The following is a 22,010-nucleotide window of genomic DNA, read 5'->3' on the forward strand; positions in this document are numbered from 1 at the left end:
AGAACTGCGGGAAATCGATCATTTCTCGCTACGTCTGATTAATGGTCCAGTCGGACCATGGAGCCGTATTTGAGCCCGACGGTTCACTTTATAGTGCCTGATATTTATAGCGAACTGATTTTACTATCAAAAGTCGGTGTTTTTTTTGTTTTGTTAAATTTCTTAAGTGCAATAAACATTTTGTGAAAAAAATCATGCCAGAGAATCGTGATCTTGATTCTAAGCAAAAAAATCGCGATTCACATTTTTTCCAAAATTGTGCAGCCCCAGTCTGCATCCTCTGAAGGACTCGGCCTTTGTGGTGTTTGAAGGCGAGTCCTTCAGAGAGACCTTGTTAACCTCGTCAGCCGTTGTTAAATGTGACGGTCTAGCCTTTGGAGCATTTCCTGGTTGCGTCACCAGATGTTTTACCCTGACCCCCAATTTCCACTGGATACGTCTCCGCTGCGTTGCGTCTCCGCCACGCCAGCGGAGCTAATACGTTTCACTTTCGTGTGTCAATCTCCACCAGGTCCGCTGCGCTGCGTATCCGCTCCGTCCCTGCTCCGGCAGTCCGGAGCCCTCCGGCACAGATACGCAGGACTTCTATATCTGCCGGATGCCGGAGCACGACGCAGCAATTCAGCTGAATTTAGCACCGAGCAGACAGGAAGTCAAGCGCTAAAATAACATACAGCATCCGGTTACCTTTCAAAATAAAACACTCCGTGTTGACACCAGCACACAAATCTCAAAAAAGAGACAAACACAAGGTCTTCTGCTAATCCTTTGGTCGGGAACACTTTGTGTTATTGTTTTTAATAACACAGACCAGTAACTGCGGTCATGAGTGATCATGTGATTATCGCGGGAACTCCTCTGTCTCGTGAGCCAGCTGTCTACCGTACTGCGCCGCAGCGGACTCAAACCGCAACCGGTGGGGATTGCCGGAGGGCGGACGCCGGAGCAAAACCGGATCGGAGCCGCAACGCAGCGGACACGTATCCAGCGGAAATTAGGGGTTAAGTTAAAGTTAAATTTCTGCCGCTCCAGGCCCGCGAAAGTGACGATCTATGCCACGCGGTGTCGCCATTTTTTCTCTTTTTTCTTCTTTTTTCTTCTTTTTTGGGCGGACAAAGACTCCTGGGATATGTGAGGCGAATTTAGCCACAGTCACATCCTGCTGATCAGTCAAACATCGAACAGGTGTGTGTCAAGTTGTTCTGCACTGAAACATGATTCATAAGATTCAAAACCGACGCGCCGACATTAAAAAGTCCATTTAATCACCTGACTGTCAGAACTGAACAGAACCAGACGATATTTTGATCTAAAAGTCTCTCGACTCGAACAAACATCAGCAGAATGAAACGAGCTGACTGAAGAGTGATTACTGAGACCACCCACAGTGTGTGTGTGTGTGTGTGTGTGTGTGTGTGTGTGTGTGAAGCTATGAGCAGCAGAGGAACGAGGAAACTCATGACTCATCGCTTTTTAGCGTTTATGATTAACAGTTAATTTGGGAGAGTGGCTGTGTGTGTGTGTGTGTGTGTGTGTGTGTGTGAGACACCTGTAGATGCTGACTGGGCAGCTGGTTAACTGGCAGCACAGTCTGAGTCAGGGCTTTACACACACACACACACACACACACACACACACACACACACACACAGCTGTAATCAAATCAAATCTGTATCAGAGCTCGTTTGTTTCTCTGCAGCTCGTCTCGTTAACGAGCTGGAGATCAGACACAAACCAGCGATTAGCCCCGCCCACCTCGTACCAGGACACTGGACTGATTGGTTGTGATGTCACACTGATTGACAGGTGATCAACTAGAGGATGATTTCTCTTCTTTCAGTCTCAGAAACTTCTGTTGAAACTTGATTTTATTTTTAATCTGTAATTAATAATAATAAATAAATAATAAATTATTTTAGAGTCCTGAAACATTCATAAATGTCTCATTGACGTGGTTTTATAAAATAAATATAAAGAACTCTGTAACGTTTGACACATTAAACACTCACATCTGCTATACGTATTAAGGTATTGTCTTAAAACATATAATCTCTGTTCTTAGAACTCGACTGAAGACGCAGCTCACAGGACGATGAAGTCTGACATCTGAAATCAGTTTAAAACATCTTCAGCAGCCGTTTTGTCTCTGTATCATTCATGTTTGTGTCTATAAATATGAACCATACAACATCCATTCTGTTATGTTATGTTATGTTATTGTAGCTAACTGCAGTTAGCATCGCTCTGGTTCTCTCCACTAAAAGACTGTTTTTAATTTAGATTATCACAGACAATAATCTGAAGTTTCTGATCCTTCCAGGTTCTGTTCATCCAGATAATCTCCACAGATGAAGCTAAATTAACTGTGTAGCAGTAAGAAGCTAATGCTAGGCTACAAACAGACGACATCACGGTCACATGACTGAAACGTCTCCACCACTAAGAGTCTTACTGCACAATTACTATCCAGGTTTTCTATAAACTGATCGACCGCTAACTGTTTTAACACATGAAGAGCTTCACAATTAAACTGTGGGACGTTAATGATGATTTTATGTCTGTCTGGTGTATTTTGGTCCAGAGTACTTCCTGGTTTGTCTCCTGAGATAACGGCTCTTTTGTTGTAACTGATAAGCTCTGCAGAGCCTGGATCATTGTTCTCCATTAATTAGTCTGTACCCTTGCCAGCTGACGGTGGTCCCCTACAGACGAGCCGATATCGAGTGAGGCGTTCAAACTCTGTCAGTACAACACGTCCTCTGTCACGTCTTCATACTGCTGAAGCTCTTATAGTTGATATTTCATATTTGAAGGGATATTGTGTTACATGAAAACAAACACACCGACACGGAGTCCAACTTTTCCATTACACTTTAGTGAAATCACACAAATATACAAACTCAGCAGAAGGCAATGGCAATGGTATAAAAACTGACACAGGCTATTACATGAAGAAGATTCATCATCATCATCATCATCATTACATTTTAACTCAGCAAAAATAAAAAATTAAAACAAGGCAATGGCAAATGGTATCAAAAAATGGGCCCTGACTACATCCTGGAAAGCACTGCATCAAGGCGACGTGTGTTTCTGCATTCGCAGTGAAAAGAAGTTTTCCAGGCAGAGTGAATGAGCGGCGGCGCCGTGCTGCAGCGGGAGGCGGATCACGAGGCTTCATTAGCGGCGTGGGAGGATCTGAGCACTGTGTTGTCATCGCATACATGTCGGTAGTGGACGAACATCGATGTGATGAGTCGGGCGAGACGTCTGGTGAGCAGCGTTCTGACGAGAGCGACGAGCTGCTGAAGATTCAAAACAGTTTTTAAACGTGCGGATGAAAAAAGGAGGTAAAGATAAAAAGATTCCTGCAGTAACGTGACGGGTACGTCTCGTCAGGAGAACTCGGGTTCCCAATATCTGAGATTCTGAACCGAGCAGGATCTAATTATTCATCCTGGATCATTCTGAGCGGTTTTGTTGATCACTGAGCAGAAACAGCGAATAGAGAAATCTTTTTAATGTCTTGGACGACGTTGAAAAGTCCACTGGAGAGCCAGAATCAAGGTTCTGAGGACGTCACTTGGACTTTACTAATGAACATTGACGCTCTCCAGTGGACTTCTGTCTGTCTCTGCTCACAGTAATCCTTGGATCCGATCGGTACCACCTGTCCTCAGATCTCTCGGGTCGGGACATTTGATTATTTGAACTTTAATTTAAACACGTCGGGTGCAGGCGGGTTTCTCTCGGATCAGTTCTGGGTTCGTTCAAACAATAAGCGTCTTCTTCTTCTGCGTCCACTACACGACATCCATTCGTGACATCACAGCGACTCATCGTATCGTGTTTAGAAAAAGCGTCATGAAGCCTCGCGACCCGACACCTGAGGCGCCGCCTGAATGAACAATCCCATCCTGAACTAAGACACAAGATCCAGTGTGAGCGGTGCTTCTCGTCTGGTGGCTGTGGACCCGGACGAGGCCCGAACAGGAAACAACTTGGCGAGCTGCGGGAGTTCTTGTTGGCATCGTGTTTAAAATCCAAGACTTTGTTCAGGAAAGTGCGGTCGGATAAAGTTGATTTGAAGGTCCTGATCCGACAGCAGCCGAGAAGCACCGGCTCAGAATAATAATTATTATAATCGTAGTAATAATAATCATATTATGGTACAATAAAGACATCGACCCCCGTCACGCTCAGCGGGGGGTCCAGTGATTTGCTGTTGCTATGGTACAATGAAGCCCGCTGGGATTGGCTGTCGGCTCGACTCGTCTGTCAGTCGGCCAACCATCTGTTAGGAGTCTGCATGGGTGGGAGGGGCTTAGTGCGGGAGGGGGGGCAGTCAGCTCTGATTGGTTTCTGGGAGATCAGGGCAACTCTGGTTGTTAACGAGCGGCGCTGCTGTGACCCAGTTCTACTGAGACTCTCGCTGATCACCAACAGAATCTGAACTCAAATACCCAGCGAGCGGCGCCGGACCACATAAAGTCCAGTTTATTTCCAAAGTGATATTTCAAAACCACTTGAGGCCGGTGGATCAATGATCCTGACATCAGCTCAACACCTTCTTTCTGTCAGTCCAGTTGATCAGTGTGGATCAGCGCCGTTTGGCCCCGCCCCCAGCTCCTGGAACCATCGTCTGGATTATTAAGAGTCAGAAGATTCAAACGACTCCTCGACTGTTCATGAGTCTGATGGATGATTTATAATCAATCGAACCGATCGATCTGTCCGCCTCAGTTGTTGGACAAACGAGGACAGGATGGGAAACGACCGACCAGAACCCGTCCGTCACTCAGGATCACAGCTTCTGATTGATCGACAGATTTAACTGAAAGGTTTCGTCTGAATCAAAATTAAATCTTTTTAATTTCATCTGATTAGAACGAGTCAGCGTCGCACAGTCGGCGGTCGTTTCTCAGCCTGAACATGGAGGAGTGTGTGTGCACGTGTGTGTGTGTGTGTGTGTGCGTGTGTGTGTGTGCATGTGTGCGTGTGTGTGTGCGTGTGTGTGTGTGCGTCTCTTTAACGCTGTACAAACTGATAAAAACGTGTTCGTCCTCCCACAATAAATAAAACTCATCAGAAAAAATAAATTAAAAGAAAGAAAACAATAAAGTAATCAATAAATATCTCACCGCTGAAGGAGGTTACAACTGTGAGCTGTGTGTGTGTGTGTGTGTGTGTGTGTGTGCGTGTCACACTGAAACAAACAAACACACACACTAGCCGGTCGCTGCCACAGTGGAAATCATCTGAATATAAATTTTTTGGACGGTTTTCTTCTCCTCTGTGTCCTCGTTCACCCTCCTCCCTCTGACTCTCAGATTCTGGAGGTTCTGACTCTGGAGGTCTAAATTCTGGAGGTTCAGATTCTGGAGGTTCAGGTTCTGGAGATCCAGGACAGATCTGGAGATGAAAACATGCTCCGTGCTGCCCCCGGTGGCTCAGAGCGGTTTGTCAGACGCTCGTGTCGATGTGACTCCTGACGACCGGAGCTCAACCTTCTCTTATGTCACGTTGAAAAAGTTCCAACAGAAACTTTTTAAATCGATTAATTAACTAAAGTTCCTGATTCTCAAACGTCGTCTGAACACAAGCAGCCGCACAGAATCTTGAAACCAGCAGCGACCCAACCATAGACAGTCGGTACGTGTTGAAGTCCTCCCAACTAAACTTCTGTTTTCTGAAACGCCACCGAGTGAAAGCTCAACATAAATATTGTCGCTATGATTAAAGAAACCAGCTCTGACTTCATTTAAAGGAAAAACTTAATTAACACAATCAAAGTAAGCAACTACAATTTACTCAAATACAATCTGAGGTATTTTGCTTCAGTAGTTCAGTTCTGATGCTTCTTACTTTCACTCCACTACATGTAATTGATTACTTTAGCTGCTAGCTCCTCTAGCTAGCCTGGGTGTTGCGTCAGAGCCACTGAACTGAATTACTGTCGCAGAAAACAATAATCTGAATAAAGCTGAACATGGATCCTGATCATCAGCTCCCGTCTGCATGAATTATCGGTCTGAAGCGCTTCAGGTGGACGTAGAAACGGAGATATTAGCTTCTCTAAAGAAATCGTTTCGTTCGACACTCGGGGAGTAAAAACTGCAGAAACGAGGTGTTCATGGTGGATCTGATGCAAACTAGTCGTGATTTGTCCAGTGGAGGTTTTAATCACTTCAACAACGAACGCTGTCGGTTCTCCTCTGGAGGACAGGTCCAGTGTTGGACGTTTGCTTCACTTGTTTTTGATTTGACAGAAGGCACTTTGTCTTTATGTCTCCCGGCCACCAGGAGCAGCGCGAGGAGGACGTCTCTGATTTAACAGCATTCATCGTGACGTTACAGGAAGTCAGAGAATCAAGAACAGTTACATGAAGAAAACCTCCAGACGTCATCAACATGATTCCTCCTGCCTCTGTGTCCTACAGGTGGACAGGTGTGCTCACAGCCTCACCTGCACCTGAGACCTGTCGTCACCTGACCTGATGTTTCAAATTCAACTAAAAAACATGATTACAGTGTTTTTTTGTTTTGGCCTCATGTTGTTTCTTAAAAACATTGATTTGTATTTTTTACTTCTGCCTGAAATGTTCGGTTTCCCTCATCCAGGCCCGAGATCAGCAGTCCTGGATCAGAACTGAACCTCCTCCTCCTCCTCCTCCTCTTCATCTCTCTGCACTGGGAGTGTTTCCTCCTCTCACAGACCTTTTCTTCCCTCAGCTGGTTTGATGGATGACGTTGCCTCAGTCTTTTTCTCCCTGATCAGTATTCTCCGTCTCGCCTGCTCTCAGTATTCAACCAGAGTCTCCTTCATCCCTCCTCCTCCTCCTCCTCCTCCTCCTCCTTCTCCAGATTCTGACCTCCTCTTTCATCCTGATCCTCGTGCCATCTACTCTAACATTTATTTATCCTCTCTGCATTTAAAGAACATCAGGTTTCCTTTTCTTCATCTGTTTGCACGGTGGACCCTCCTCGTTCCTCTTCCTCCTCCTCAGCATGCAGCGAGCGTTTCCTCCTCTACACTGTCTATGCATCATCCTTTCCCTGCCTTTACATTCTCCTCTAAGGATTTGCTTACATCTCCTCCTCCTCCTCCTCCTCCTCTTCCTCCTTGCTGACAGAAACTCCTCCCATCTTATCTCACTGACAAAAAAGGTAAATTCTGGTCAAAATGGCGACGAGGACACAATTAAAGAGGACGCAGTTGAATTTAACTCAATTTATGTTTTCATGGCTGACTTTGAGTTTAAAGGGCGATCTAAGATCTGATCGGAGGTCTGATCAGATCTTTGATCGGAGATGTGACGAGTGTTGGAGATTCTGATCGGCCGATTTACACGCTGCCACCGCAAAGAAAAAGAGTTTTAATTGAGCTGCAGATACGATCAGTGATTTAACGGCTGAGTTTCCACCGCAGCAGCACACACACACACACACACACACACACACACACACACACATTGGATGAACAGTGGTATGTGTATGGTAGTGGCTTCCCTCCCTGTTCTAAAATGATTCATCTAAAAGGCAGTCTTTAATCAGGACCCTTCCTCCTCCTCCTCCTCCTCCTCCTCCTCCTCCTCCTCTTCCTCCTCCTCCTCCTCTTCCTCCTCTCGGGTCCTTTTGGCCCCAGTTTTTCAAACGACAGTGAAACAACAGCAAGAAAATAAAAAGGTGCTTCGTAGCTTTATGGCATCACAGAGAGCCAAAAGAGAGACGCTTCAGCTGTGGCAGAACATCTTCACAGCACACGGCGGGCCGACGGACCTGAAGGTGCTTTAAACACGCTAACTGAAGATGGTTCCGGTCCATGTTTCATCAAACGGGAGGAAACTGTTTTCTGATTTTTAAATGTGTCTTTGTGTTTAATTGTTTTTAAAGGTTCAGTATCTAAGAATCCAAACATCTCCGCTAACTGATGCTAACTGTAGCTGCCGTCGGCTCAGTTAGCTGTGCAGCTAGCGGTCGTATCAGCTGACTCTGCTCAGAAACGTTAGCATGCTAACAACAGACGAAACGTCCAAACTGATATTTCTACATGTTTTCATGGGGCTTTAATTTTTTAATCTTTTAAACTAAAACTCTGACATATTGACCTTTACTGTGTGCACAGAACCGACTTCAGAACAACTCGACCCAACTGTGCAGAGTGAAAATGTTCTACCACAGGAAACAGGAGGCTGTTAGGGGGTGCAGCTCTGCCTCCATCCAAGATTTACCATCTTTCACACAGAGGCTGAGAGCGTTTCACACCGGCTTCAGTTGTTTGAGTTGGAGGTCCAACTCCTCCGTCTGCACCTGAGATCTGGAGGCAGACTGATATATTTGGATCTTAAGACTGAGCCGGTGTGAAAGCTCCTTCATTCTCCTTTAGGAGGCACAACAAGAGCTCATCAAGATAAAAACTCCATCTGAAGCTACACATGCAACATTTTACCCCCTGCTAACACCACCCAAACCTCCGGGCCGCCCTCCGTCTCACACACGCCCTCTGGTTCTGTTCAAACATCCAGTTTGGCAAAAAAGTGCCGAAACGTTCTGTTTGTTTTTACACTTTCGACACACGGAGCAGAGGTTCCGTCCAGTTCAGCTCCTGCAGGTTCAAAGCAGAACAGATTTGTTCAGTCCGGTTAAATCCGGTCCGACGCGGTTTACTCTGGTCCGGTCCGGTGATGTGAGGACGGGGTCGGTTTGGTTGGATCCGTCGCCCCGTCTCTTGGCTCTCTCTCTCCGTCTCCTCACACTGATGTAGCATAATGTTCAGCTTTATACAAGTTCAGCTCCTTAAAATCCAAACTGTCAAATCCACAAAGTTCTTATTACATGTTAACATCTCAATATTTCTTTTTTTCCTTCTTTTTGTTTTCTTTTTTTTAACTTTTATACTTTATCATCATCATTATTATTATTATTATCTTTCTTTTTTGTTGTTTACAATTATGGCCACAAGTCTGAAAAGTTCTTGAGTCCGGTCCGGTCACAACTCAATTCCAGGTTGTTTTTGACCCGGGTTTGGTCCAAGTCCGGTCCAGTTCTGACGCGATCCGGTCCGGTCTTTACATGGCACTGGGCTTGTAGCTCTGCACAGTATTTCCCCCTGGGCACGGTTAGCATGGCGCTGTAAAGCATGGCTGTATGTGGGCGTATGTGCAAGGTCCGACAATAAAGCGATCTGCACCAACCAGTTCAAAGTTTACCAACTGGTGCTGAATCCAGAACTCCGTCTCCCGATCGTTCTGGTCCTGAAAAATGCCGGTCAGTCCGATTTCTGAAGCTCTTCACTTCCTGAAAAAGGAGCGAGTCAACCTGCTTCTGTACAGACGTCGCCTGTGTGCCTGTGCTGGAATGTATTAAAAACTTAATTCTGGATTCATTTCTGTTTGACGATTCTGGCGAATTCCACAGTCTTGATTGGTCGGGCAGTACATTACTAAAGAGTCTTCCTGGCCAATAAGATGGCCAGAGGCCAGCATGACTGACCAATGACGGAGCAGGGTTGAGGGGGAGGAGGAGAATAGAAAGTGGAGTGAAAAAGAAACGAGGAAGGACAGAGAGGAGAAGACAGAGAAGGAGACAGAATGGGAAAAACAAAGTAGGAGGTGAAAGTCTGAGGATGGAGGGAAAGGAGAAGATGGTGGGAGGAGACGGGTTAATGGACACAGGTTCTGGTCGGTCAGTAGGCATCAGGCTCAGTGTGCTGTGGTACAGAGTGATTGTCCAGAGAAAAAACATTGAGTGGTTATTTAAAACAGCAACTTTGAATCTTCTTGATCCTGCTGCGGCTCGAACAGCCTGAGGTCAAGTCAAATTCCACGTCTTCCGTGACGAAGCACCGACTTCAGGGAAAAGTCAAGTCATCAGTTTTTGCGACATCAGTTTTTTTGTTTTTGTCTCCTTCGTTAAAGCTTGAAACAACCTCCTGAATCATTCGCACACTCGTTCAGGGTTGGCTTTGACGCTTTCTTCCTTAAAGCTCGACCTGAACTTCTAACAGTGAATCCTTCGGTACAAGGCGAAGGACTCGAGGCGAGGCCCGAGATAACGACATCAGCAAAGAGACTTCCGTGGTCGTTGAGCATCGACGTGACCTTTTGATATTCAGCCTGGATTCATCTCCACTACATGAGGCTCTCACACGACCCTCTGACCATCAGCCTCGATTCTTGGTCCTTCAAACCAGGACGAGTCTGCAGCTTTGACGGGAACTTGACTTGACCTTTTGCTCTTCAACGCAGCATCTTCACAGCTCCAAACCAGCTGTGAGTCCTGAAGTCAGGTCGATCGATCCACATCCATTGTTTGGTGAAACCTGACTCAGTCTTCATCCTCACCTCCACAGCCACGCCCCCTAGTTTTGATCCCTGCTTGAACCTGCAGTGAGTTTAAATCCAAATCCAAACCGACAGATTCATCGAGAAGGTTCCATTTTCCCCCGAGAACGACTCCACACTGAAGTGGAGTTGTAAATGTATCCAAATCGGTTTGGAAACTGATTTTCTGCCCCAAATCCCACCAAATGGAGGTAGTCGGGGTCCCAGCCAGTCAGTCATTCAGTCTTCAAATCAATCAATCGATCAACTGACGCATAAATTGGTGATGGATTGATTGTTTAACGGCCGGAGCTGTGGCTGTCGGTTCGGTCCAACACTGAGAAGTTCAGCTGACTGTTCGCACAGTTCAGAAAAACAAAATGCCCTCACATCCCCCTCCCCCATTCTTCCTCCCCATCCCCCATCCATCCATCCATCCATCAGTCCATCGGTCCATCAGTCCAGCTCGTCCTTCGCCTCCTCTCAGCTGCTTCCAGACATCAGGTTGATGGCTTGCTCCAGTTTGTGCCTCAGTTTGTGTTTGCGACAGTACCCATCTCGATCCAACGCCGTCAGGATCTGCAGAGACAGAGGACGGAAATCATATCAGACTAACACAAGTATGACATCATTTAATCAATTCAGCGAGGTCATTGATGAATGAGACACATCGTTTCATCCAGAGCTGATGAAGGACGTAGTTAACGAGTGAGACACCAGATGGACATTAGGCTGCGATCCGGTCCGGACACGGAGGCCAGTTAGTGTGTTTACTATTTAATGTCTTTAACTTCAACCCCTCTCACCTCTTCCTTGTATTTGTTGATGTAGAAGTAGAGCTCACTGAGCGCGCTCAGCGTGTTGAATTCGTTGCCGTGGAGACGGGACTGTTCCACCAGGTAGGCGTCCATGTCCTGATCGCTGATGCTGGGCATCTTGGAGATATCCCTGTAGTACCTGCAGGACATTATTGTTATTATTGATTAATCTGTTGGTTATTTTCTCAATTCGGTTTATAAAATGTCACAAATGTTAAAAATGTTTCGATCAGCAGTTCGTCTTCAACTGTCTCGTTTTGTAAAAGAACTTCTGTTTACTGTCGCAGACGAGGAAACAAACCAGAAAATATTCACATTTAACAAACTGACATCAGAAAACATTGACACTCAAAATAGTTGCTGATTAATCTAATACTTGACAGCTAATTGATTAATTGTTGCAGCTCTACTTGTTACTACTCAACGCTGTTGTTGTTGTTGTTGTGTTTTGTGGTATTTAAGCTAGTTAGCATGTTTGCTACCTCTCCACCCAACTCTTGTAGTTGGGGATGTCTTTAGCGTAGAGCAGCTTGTTGGACGGAGAGTCTTTGCCCAGCCGGTGTTCGGACGTCGAGCAGGAGTCCATGAAGGTCTGAGCGACGACGGACAGACATGCGTCGGTGATGCTGCTCTTATGGATGTCGAACACAAACTGAGGATTCTTTATGACGTTCACCCAGAACCTGAGAGGAAGGCTGCAGACACACAGAGAACACACGTGTCACCCTCAAACTATTTCCTGCCTGATGTCATGATGAAGTCTGGATGTCTCTCTCACCAGTTGCTCTTCCAGGTGTGTCGGACATCCGGGTCGCTGATCTGCCGTTTGTCAGCCTGCTCGTCCAGGAAGTCGAACATGTATTTGATAGCCAATGGGAGAGCAGAGCCTCGGTGGGCGGTGCTGAACACCGTCTCAAACAGGTCGTCCACAAACTTCTGCAGCGTCCCCTGGTGGAGGGAAGACCAAAGCATGTGATCAGAACATTTAGCAGCCTCTTCTAGACGTCACCGTCCTTCAGTCCAACACTCTGGTCTGGACTTTAATCCCTCGACAGGTGCAGGACGGATACAACATTTGTTTAAGATGAACTGTGATAACTTTGACTCTAATGTAACTGTGAAATCGCTCTCTCTCTCTCTTATTTTGAAAGTTAACAGTAGACAGAAGAAAGGAACTAAAGGGGGTGTGTGTGTGTGTGTGTGTGTGTGTGTGTGTGTGTGTGTTACCTTGGTAGCCAGCAGTCTGGTCAGGTAGATCTCAGAAACCATCTTGCTGCCTCGGTCTCCTTCTCTCTGATCACTGTGCTCGTGATTCTTCACCAGGTGCCACAGTTTAGTTCCTGAGAGCAGAAGACACACAGACAGTAAAGTACACACAGTACACTGTATACTACACACAGTACACTGTATACTACACACAGTACACTGTATACTACACACAACTACTACAACTTCTGCTGTTACTGCTGCTGCTTCAGTACCTGTCTCCTGGTCCGGGGTGATCATCGGAGCTCTGGATCGTAGACTGTCTGGACTGCTGGACGTTCGAAGTAACGACTCTGAAGACACAAAGAGAGACGTCAGTGAGATTTACTGTGTGTGTGTGTGTGTGTGTGTCTGTGTGTGTGTGTGTGTGTGTCGTACCGTATCTGCTCAGTGATCTGGTGAATGTGAAGGAGTTGGCGATGTTGTAGGCAGAAACCTGCTTCTGGACCAGCGCCACCAAGGGAGCCGTCAGTTACCTAGCAACAAAGAGCAACACGTCCATCAATCAGCCGACTAATTATCCATTCAGTTAGATTCTTATCAGGTCCACACGTGTCACAGCCGGGCCTGATAAAGAACCAGGGCTCGGACTGAGGCTGACGCTGCAGGATCTCACAGCGTCGTCACGTTTAGAGCTTTTAATCGTCTGGAGTCTGACATCAGGAGGACGAGCGAGCGCAGCCACATGCAGACGCAGCGCTCAGAGACATGTTCGGCCCGTGACAGAAATACTTTCATCAGCAGTGGAGAAACAAAGAGCTGGTTTTGGATCCAGAGCAGCGGACTCTGATAAGACCACAGCCCGCGATGCCTGCGACTCTTCGACCCTCATAACACTATCGATGCTCGGCGCTCACACGCGTCAATGTGAAGATGAAAATCATATCAGCATCCTGTCAGATGTTTACATTGACTACAGAAGGATTTCCTGTGTGTTTACATGTGTTTACAGTGAAAAGACATCCTGGGTCCACGTTCTGTCAGAAGGTTCTGAGTCTCCTGTGCAGCGACGTGCTCCTGCAGCTCAGCAACAGACGGACCTGTGGACCCACCGAGCTGAGCCAGAACATCACTTCATGTTTGGTATTATTTACAAGATTTACTGCGAGTAGTTTTCTTTTATGTTTGTTCGATGTTCTTAAAGAATAGAAGACGTTTGCTGTCCAGCCGGAGCAGAAACAGAAACAGGAGACATCAGTAAGTCAGAGATCATCAGACTGTCAGTGTTCAGCTGCTTCACTACAGTAATTACATCTGAACATTCATCTGCACTGTGTTTAGATTTACTGTGTGTATTATATGTGCACTTACAAAGACAGAATTTCATTATTGTACCTGGTAGTGTGCCAGTGTGTTCAGTCTCTTCCAGTCGCTCTCGATCTTGGTGGTCACGTCTTCGTCCTGCAGGATGATCCGGGTCAGTCGGCCCTGACGCCACTCTGACAACACAAACACAAACAGGCGCTCAGCGTGTTTCTCTGATGTCATCACGGCTCCCCTCAGCATGATTAATCCCCAACAGAGTCGTGTGTGTGTTGTGAACACTCACCGAGGTCCATGTCGTCGGCCTGAGGTCTCTGAGAGAACGGGATCCCTTTATAGACGGCGTCCAGCAGCTTGTCTTTCACCTGAGTCACCGTGTCGCAGTTCAACACCTTCACCGGCACCTCCGTCCCCGCCTCGCCCTCCGGAGGGATACACATCAGAGTCTGAGAGAGAGAGAGCGTCATCTTTCTGTGCTTTATCACACTGAGTGTGTGTGTGTGTGTGTGTGTGTGTGTGTGTGTGTGTGTGTGTGTTACCAGCTGTTTGTAGTCGATCTGCTGTCTGATGAGTTTGTCTTCACTCAGAGAGTAGCGAGCTTCTCCGGTGATGGCGTCGATCGGCCCTTTCTCCATCTGCTGCTTTATGGCACAGTACAGCATGAAGAGAGGCTCACCTGCACACTCCTGACAGACAGACAGACAGGTAGAGACAGACAGGTAGAGACAGACAGGTCAGATCTGAATCCTTTATTAACACAGTTTAATCCTGAAAACTCCTCAGCAGCAGGATTTAACCAATCCCCTTAATTTCCTATGAATAAATCAACAGCAGCCCTGATCTGATTGGTCACAGTCAGACTGACGAGGACGAGCTTAACGAGGTCAATTAGGGAGACGAAGAAGGAAGGAAGGAGGGAAGGAGGGATGATGAGGTTACCTTGAGGAAGCGATGCAGCAGGAAGGTGAACCAGTTCGTCAGCATCTTCTCAGCAACAGACTCGGTCCTGCACACACACACACACACACACACACACACACACACACACACACACACACACACACACACAGGGGTTAAAGGTCAGCGGTCCGGTGTTTGTCCTGGTCCAGGTCTCTACCTGTGGACGTACTGACCTCCTCAGCAGCAGCTTGGGATGGTTTCTGTTCTCCAGGTTCTTCTCGATCAGGTCGGCCAGCAGCTGTTTCAGCACCACGGTGGCGTACTCCATCCGACCCTGAACACACAGGTGTGAAAGGAGTCATGTTTACCTGCTGTGAGCCAGCTGATAACACCTGCACACGTGTGAAACACTGACAGCAGGTCAGAGAGTCAAAACTCTTGTTGACCTCAGACTGAAGAACTCTCATCCATGTGACCTCAGAGCTGCGTTCTAACAGGTACACGTGTATCGATCAGCTGTGTGATGTCACGTACCTGCAGCGCCGCCATCAGCAGCGAGGCGACGTTCCCGCGGTCCCTCATGGAGAACGACCTCTGAGCCTCCAGCGTGTGGATGAAGGTCAGCAGGAACATCTTGTTGTTCAGTAACTGACTGAAGAGACGCAGAGCTTTCTCCACGTTAGCTGGAGACTGCACACACACACACACACACACACACACACACACACACACACACACACACACACACACACACACACACACACACACACACACACACGCGCACACACACGCACACACACACAGTCAGTATCTGTATCGACTCCGTTTCACCGTCACAGTGAGAAATAAAGCTCTCGGCCATGTTTGGCGTCTCAGAGGAGCTCCCGTCTCGTTCCTTCACTGTATTGATCTGAAAGCTTCGTTATTTCATTCACAGGTTATTTTTACAGTGAAACATGTGAAGAGTAGCGGCGGGGGGACAGGTGAAGGGTTCCAGCTCGGTCGGGTCTCACAGCTCTGCGTATCTGATGTAATATGAACTCTAACTTTCAGAGAGATGATTGTAAACCGGGACAACATGAAACAACAGACTGGATTAAACCTCTGGAGCTCCGAGCCTCCGCTGACAGCACAGCTGCAGACAAAGAAACTTTCTCTGCCGTCTCGCAGCCAATTCATGAAATCCTTCCACCCAGAGACTGATCTACTTCCACACCTAGTTATTAGGATCTGAGAAAATCTAATTCAGAGAACAGAGGCTCAGCGGCTCCCAGCTTCCTGCTGGGTTTGCTTAATTAAAGCTGCGTGGAGGCCCAGACGCCGGAGAGACGGCGGAGGCTGGTTCTGTTCTGCTGCAGACCTTTAAAAGCAGCTCAGACTATTTCTGGAAGGTTCCTGGTGTTTGTTCTGCCGATGATGAGGTGAGACGCGTGTGTGTGATGTACGTACGTCGAGCTCTTTGAGGACCGGGTGCTCTTCTATCCCGGGGAACATGACTCTCATGGTGTAGGTCCGATACTCCAGGAAGGGAATCTTCACCCCGTCCATGTCGTTGGTCAGCTCCTGGATGTCCGTCTGCAGCTCTGCGAAGGCTGAAGAGAGCGAGGACGTTAAACACTCTGAGACTCAACCATCAACATGTCCTATCTTCATTTATTTGCATCAGCTTGCAGGCCCATACAATGTCTACGATTACCCATAACACCCCTCTCTGTGTGGGTTCACAGAGACGCCAACATGGATGAAATATAACTCTGAACTTCACTCTCAACGCCTCAAAATCAGAGAAGATTAATCATCCGCTTCGTCTGACCTCGGCTCGTTATCATGTTAATAAAGATATTACTGAATCAGCTGACCTCGTCAATACGGTTCAATTAAACTCTGATCTTAGGGTTAAAATACTGACAGCTGACTGAGTCCTGACCCGGCTGAGTCCTGACCCGACTGAGTCCTGACCCGGCTGAGTCCTGACCCGGCTGAGTCCTGACCCGGCTGAGTCCTGAGGAAGCTAACAGGAACAGCAGCTGTTACGATCCGGGAAACTGAGATTACCGATGCTAGCTTGATGCTAACACCGTTTTGATCTGATGAAGTTCAGGACGTTCTGTGACTGAGACGTGGTTCTGAGGGAACAGACGGGTCAGGGTTCAGGGTTCAGGGTCTTTGTCCGGGACGTACCCTCCTTGCACTCCAGCGCCACCCGGCTCTCCAGGTTGTCCATCTGCAGCTGGAGGCGTTTCAGCGTGCGGTCGGCGTCGCGGGTCTTCCTCTTGTAGGCGATCAGCACGGCGATGATCGCTATGAGCAGCACGCCGCCGCCCGCTCCGATACCGATGATGGCGGGCAGGGTCAGGGCGCTGTCGGAGTAGATGTGGAGCGTTCCGGGGGAGTACTCCAGACCCCCGACCAGGATCTGCAGAGAGAGACAGCAGCAACATCCTGGTGTCATTATGTTCTGGACTCCTCCACGACTGAGACACAGAACAGGTCCAACATCTCGTAGTGAAACTTAAATTAAGACTCATCATGAAACAACACACACACACACACACACATTACATTTTATGTTTATTAATAATAGTTAATGTTTTATTCAAGCGTTTATAAACATCGACTGTAAAACAGATGAAAGCTCGAATGAACGATCTGATGAATAAATGATGAAGATGAGCTGATGATGATGAAACATCCTGTATTGATTACTGAACGATAGCTTTAATAATGTATCAATAGACTGTCTGCTAGAAACATTACATTCACTTTGAACGTGTGTGTGTGTGTGTGTGTGTGTCACCCTCTGATCTGTGACATCAGACCAATTACCCATAACTCCCTGCGGCTGCACTTAATGACTTTCACCTTTACAAAGGACCCCCCGCCCCTCTCCTCTCCTGTTCCTCTCCTCTCCTCTCCTGTTTCCTCTCCTCTCCTGTTTCCTCTCCTCTCCTGTTTCCTCTCCTCTCCTCCTCTCCTGTTTCCTCTCCTCTCCTTTTTCCTCTCTCTCCTCTCCCTCCTGTTTCCTCTCCTCTCCTGTTTCCTCTCCTTTCCTTGTTTCCTCTCCTCTCCTCTCCTCCTCTCCTGTTTCCTCCTCTCCTCTCCTGTTTCCTCTCCTCTCCTGTTTCCTCTCCTCTCCTCTCCTGTTTCCTCCTCCTCTCCTGTTTCCTCTCCTTTCCTTGTTTCCTCTCCTCTCCTGTTTTCCTCTCCTCCTCTCCTGTTTCCTGTCCTCTCCTCCTCTCCTCTCCTCTCCTGTTTCCTCTCCTTTCCTTGTTTCCTGTCCTCTCCTTGTTTCCTCTCCTCTCCTCTCCTCCTCTCCTTTCCTTGTTTCCTGTCCTCTCCTCCTCTCCTCTCCTCTCCTGTTTCCTCTCCTCTCCTGTTTTCCTCTCCTTTCCATGTTTCCTGTCCTCTCCTCCTCTCCTCTCCTGTTCCTCTCCTATCCTGTTTCCTCCTCTCCTCTACTCTCCTGTTTCCTCTCCTTTCCTTGTTTCCTCTCCTCTCCTCCTCTCCTCTCCTCTCCTGTTTCCTCTCCTTTCCCTTGTTTCCTGTCCTCTCCTCTCCTGTTTCCTCTCCTCTCCTCTCCTGTTTCCTCTCCTTTCCTTGTTTCCTCTCCTCTCCTCTCCTGTTTCCTCTCCTTTCCCTTGTTTCCCTCTCCTCTCCTCTCCTCTCCTCCTGTCCTGTTTCCTCTCCTTTCCTTGTTTCCTCTCCTCTCCTCCTCTCCTGTTTCCTCTCCTTTCCTTGTTTCCTCTCCTCTCCTCTCCTCTCCTCCTCTCCTGTTTCCTCTCCTTTCCTTGTTTCCTCTCCTCTCCTCTCCTCCTCTCCTGTTTCCTCTCCTTTCCTTGTTTCCTCTCTCCTCCTCTCCTGTTTCCTCTCCTTTCCTTGTTTTCCTCTCCTCTCCTCTCCTCCTCTCCTGTTTCCTCTCCTTTCCTTGTTTCCTCTCCTCTCCTCTCCTGTTTCCTCTCCTCTCCTCTCCTGTTTCCTCTCCTTTCCTTGTTTCCTGTCCTCTCCTTTCCTTGTTTCCTCTCCTCTCCTCCTCTCCTGTTTCCTCTCCTTTCCTTGTTTCCTGTCCTCTCCTCCTCTCATCCCTCTTTCAGTTATTGGTGACAGTGGTAAGAAAGTGGGCGGGGCTAAGATCCTGTCACTCACCAGGACTCGCTGTTCTCCGGTGAGATCCGGCGAATCACAGAGCAGCTGGTTCTCTGACACGGTCAGCAGGCACGGAGCCTCTCCGATCAGAACCGTGTAGTTGAGGCGGTTGTTGCCCGGCGCCGGCGGGATCAGGTTCTTACCCTGAAACCAGACGCAGTACAAATACTCACATCGTGTACTTCAGTTAAAGAAGTAATACTACAATGTAAACATACTCTGTTACAAGTACAGTCCTGCCGAGTACCACGACTGAAAGTACTCTTTATGCCAGTACAGTACTTAGTTACTTCACCTCTCTTCTTCTCTACTTCCTGTCTTTGTATCTCACCTTCAGGATGATGGGTGATCCTGGTTTGACCTCCAGGATCCCAGAGTTCCCCAGGGGGTCAAAGGTCGGGTTGGGGTAGTGAGTGAAGGGGGTGGAGTTCAGGACCAGCAGAGAGGACACCTGGACCGGACCAGAACATTTATATCATATCAATACAACAAGAACATAAACATACTTCAGAAACGACCGACTGAACCAGCGCAGGACTGAATACTACAACTAATACTGCAGAGACCCGATCACACCTGGTGCCAACATCTGTCAGCACTCGGTCCAAACAGACTCCATGTTTCTACTCACAGACAGAAAGAAGTTCATGTAGAACATTTGCTGAATGAACAAGAAGGTCCAAATAATGCAGAATGAGTCAGAGACAGAGTTTCACAGAGTTTATAAAGTGTCTCCAACTCAACAACTCACTAAACTGACACATTTGTTAAGGGAGTCTGGTGCTGTTGTGTTTCTGGTTCAGTTGGATCAGTTCAAACAGCTGCAGTGTGTGTGTGTGTGTGTGTGTGAGAGTGTGTGTGTGTGTGCGTGTGTGTGTGTGTGTGTGTGTTACCTGGTCAAAGATGAAGCCGAACTCGTCGGGCCGCAGCGCCCCCTCTGGTGGGTTCGGCTTACCGTAAACCAAACCTGGAGCCAAACACGTCATGGTGCTGTCGTTGACCACAGTACAGAACTACGGAGAGAGAAAAGGGTCAGAGCAGTGGACTGTTTCCCTCCTCTGTTCTCACCTGGTCGCAGCAGCAGGAACATTTGTGTATTCATTTTAATCCTGGGTTCATTTTTATGTTGCTTTAACTGACCAGAGATCAGCTTAAAACCTCTTTTATCTGAAGACTTCCACTACAAACACATCTCAACATTTCAAAGACTTAAAGGCTCATCTTTCACTGACTGTTATGTTGTGTAAATCCTGACATGAAGTGGAAAAGTTCTGAGTTCTGGCAGGAAGTGATCCAACACGGATCTGCAGAGTTTGTTCTCACATTGTTGGTCTCCACTCCTCCGTACTTGGCTCTGACTTTGGGCTCCTGGATGGTCAACAGGTTGGTTCCTGTCACCGTTATCACTGTGCTGCCACTGCACACACACACACACACACACACACACACACACACACAGGTTACAGATCAATACTCTGATTGATTATCACAGTACTTCTGAGGAGGCTGTGGCTCTGGAGGACTCACTTGAGGATGGTCCAGTTGGGTTCGATGCTGGTGATGGTCGGGTCCTCGGTGTAGATGTATTTGGTGTCCGAGCTCGTCACCTCGGCCTTGTCGATCATCAGACGGATGGAGGCGGGGCCAGAACCCGTCGGAGAGGCGGGAGTTATGCAGATGATTTCCCGATTGGTCCGTCTGGTAGAGAGGGGGGGGGTGATCAGTGACTGGCTGCTCGTTTGTTCAGAGATATTAATTAAATTTAATCACAAGAATGAAAACTGGTGATTTCAGGAGGAACTGACTTGACGAACAGACACTCCTCCTTATCAATATAGACGGTGACGGTGCTGCCGGCGTCCAGGTGTCGACCCGTCACCGTCAGTCTGGTTCCCCCAGAAACAGGCCCCTTCTCTGGACGGACACGAGCGAAACTCGGGCTCTGGAGGAGGAAGAGGAGGAGGAGGAGGAGGAGGAGGAGGAGGAAGAGGAGGAGGAGGAGGAGGAAGAGGAGGAAGAGGAGGAGGAGGAGGAGGAGGAGGAGGAGAGGAGGAGGAGGGACAGGACACCAGTGAATATTGTTTGTCCTTGTTGCCTTGGTGATAATAAAGTTGCAGCATGAGCCTTTAAACAGCTTCGTGCTGCAGTGGGCTGAACACACTCACCACGAAGGAGTACGTCTGTGTGGAGAGGGTCCGATACTCGGCGCTGCAGACGCCGATGCAGAGCTCCACGGGACCGCCTGGAGAGTGAGGGAGGAGAGCCTCGGCCATGTCGCACACGATCCTGCACACACACACACACACACACACAGTCAGCACACACCACAGACATGTTGGGTCACATGTTCTGACCCACTCGTGAACACGGACTGACCTCTCGGCGCTGATGTACTGCGAGGGGACGGGGTTGCAGCGGACTCCAGCCACCTGGACGTGAGCGATCTCCTTCACCTGCAGACCCAGGTTCTCCCCCTCGATGGTGACCCGGGTCCCGCCCTCCCTCGGCCCGGTCAGAGGGTCGATCTGCAGGGAGGACAGAGTCTCATCATTATTATTGATCACTTATTGATGTTTGATTACACTGATCAGGTCATCATGTGCCGGACAGCTGTCTCAGATCTACAGCTGAGCTCTGGTCATCGACCCTCGGCGATGACGAGGCTGCGGGTTTGATTCCCTACCTTGGTGATCCGCGGGTGGCTGCAGCGCAGGTTGTGTCGGCCGTGGTGCATCCAGTTCTGGTCCGGTGAAGGACAGTGCTGCCGCAGGAGACACTTCCTGGTTTCGGCACACCAGCCGCATTCAAAGGCTGCGGGAGCTTTGAGGCACTGACCACAGCTGGAGCGCTGAGCCTCGCACTTATACAGCAGCGCTGACGGACACAAGCAGGGACCGGGTCAGACACACCAACAGAACCAGAACACACCCTGATAGCTTTAATTGATGTTATATTGATCAAACATTCATTATAAAAAGTACTAAAGGTTGTTTGTTTTATTCATCAACACTCCAAATATCTCTTTATTTTGTTTCTTCTTTCTTGTTATTGATCCAGTTTCTCTTTTATTACCTGGATACAAAATGATTTACTGCATGAAGGAAACAGTGAAACATCAGCTGATGAGACAACATGCTGCTGCTCTGTCCTGCTGTCTGTGGAAACGTGCTGCTTAAATAAAGTTAACGTTTAAATATTAAATCAACATTTGACTATTTTGTAATGTTGTTTAAAACTGTCGTTTATCTGATAGACCAATAAAATGATGATTATTAAATACAAAAAGCTTCAGATGAGA

The 22,010-nt window shown here is 47.8% G+C and overlaps 1 protein-coding gene across 1 annotated transcript in view; it reads right to left on the reverse strand.

Annotated features, from left to right (window-relative positions):
- Nucleotides 1-2,853: 2,853 nt before the first annotated feature.
- plxna3 (plexin A3) overlaps nt 2,854-22,010 on the reverse strand; it is a 92,281-nt gene continuing 73,124 nt past the window's right edge. The window contains 25 exon segments of the mRNA XM_030424228.1: nt 2,854-10,901; nt 11,129-11,279; nt 11,623-11,835; nt 11,919-12,088; nt 12,368-12,480; nt 12,622-12,699; nt 12,785-12,866; nt 12,868-12,882; nt 13,742-13,845; nt 13,956-14,115; nt 14,209-14,355; nt 14,609-14,675; nt 14,803-14,903; nt 15,104-15,259; nt 16,019-16,161; nt 16,751-16,985; nt 18,713-18,856; nt 19,044-19,163; nt 19,606-19,725; nt 20,036-20,129; nt 20,240-20,410; nt 20,518-20,654; nt 20,878-20,998; nt 21,089-21,237; nt 21,396-21,586. Of these exon segments, the coding sequence (XP_030280088.1) occupies nt 10,806-10,901; nt 11,129-11,279; nt 11,623-11,835; nt 11,919-12,088; nt 12,368-12,480; nt 12,622-12,699; nt 12,785-12,866; nt 12,868-12,882; nt 13,742-13,845; nt 13,956-14,115; nt 14,209-14,355; nt 14,609-14,675; nt 14,803-14,903; nt 15,104-15,259; nt 16,019-16,161; nt 16,751-16,985; nt 18,713-18,856; nt 19,044-19,163; nt 19,606-19,725; nt 20,036-20,129; nt 20,240-20,410; nt 20,518-20,654; nt 20,878-20,998; nt 21,089-21,237; nt 21,396-21,586 (3,278 nt within the window). The 3' untranslated portion in view covers nt 2,854-10,805.

This window comes from Sparus aurata, chromosome 7, assembly GCF_900880675.1.
Source record: "Sparus aurata chromosome 7, fSpaAur1.1, whole genome shotgun sequence".
NCBI classification, from domain to species: domain Eukaryota; kingdom Metazoa; phylum Chordata; class Actinopteri; order Spariformes; family Sparidae; genus Sparus; species Sparus aurata.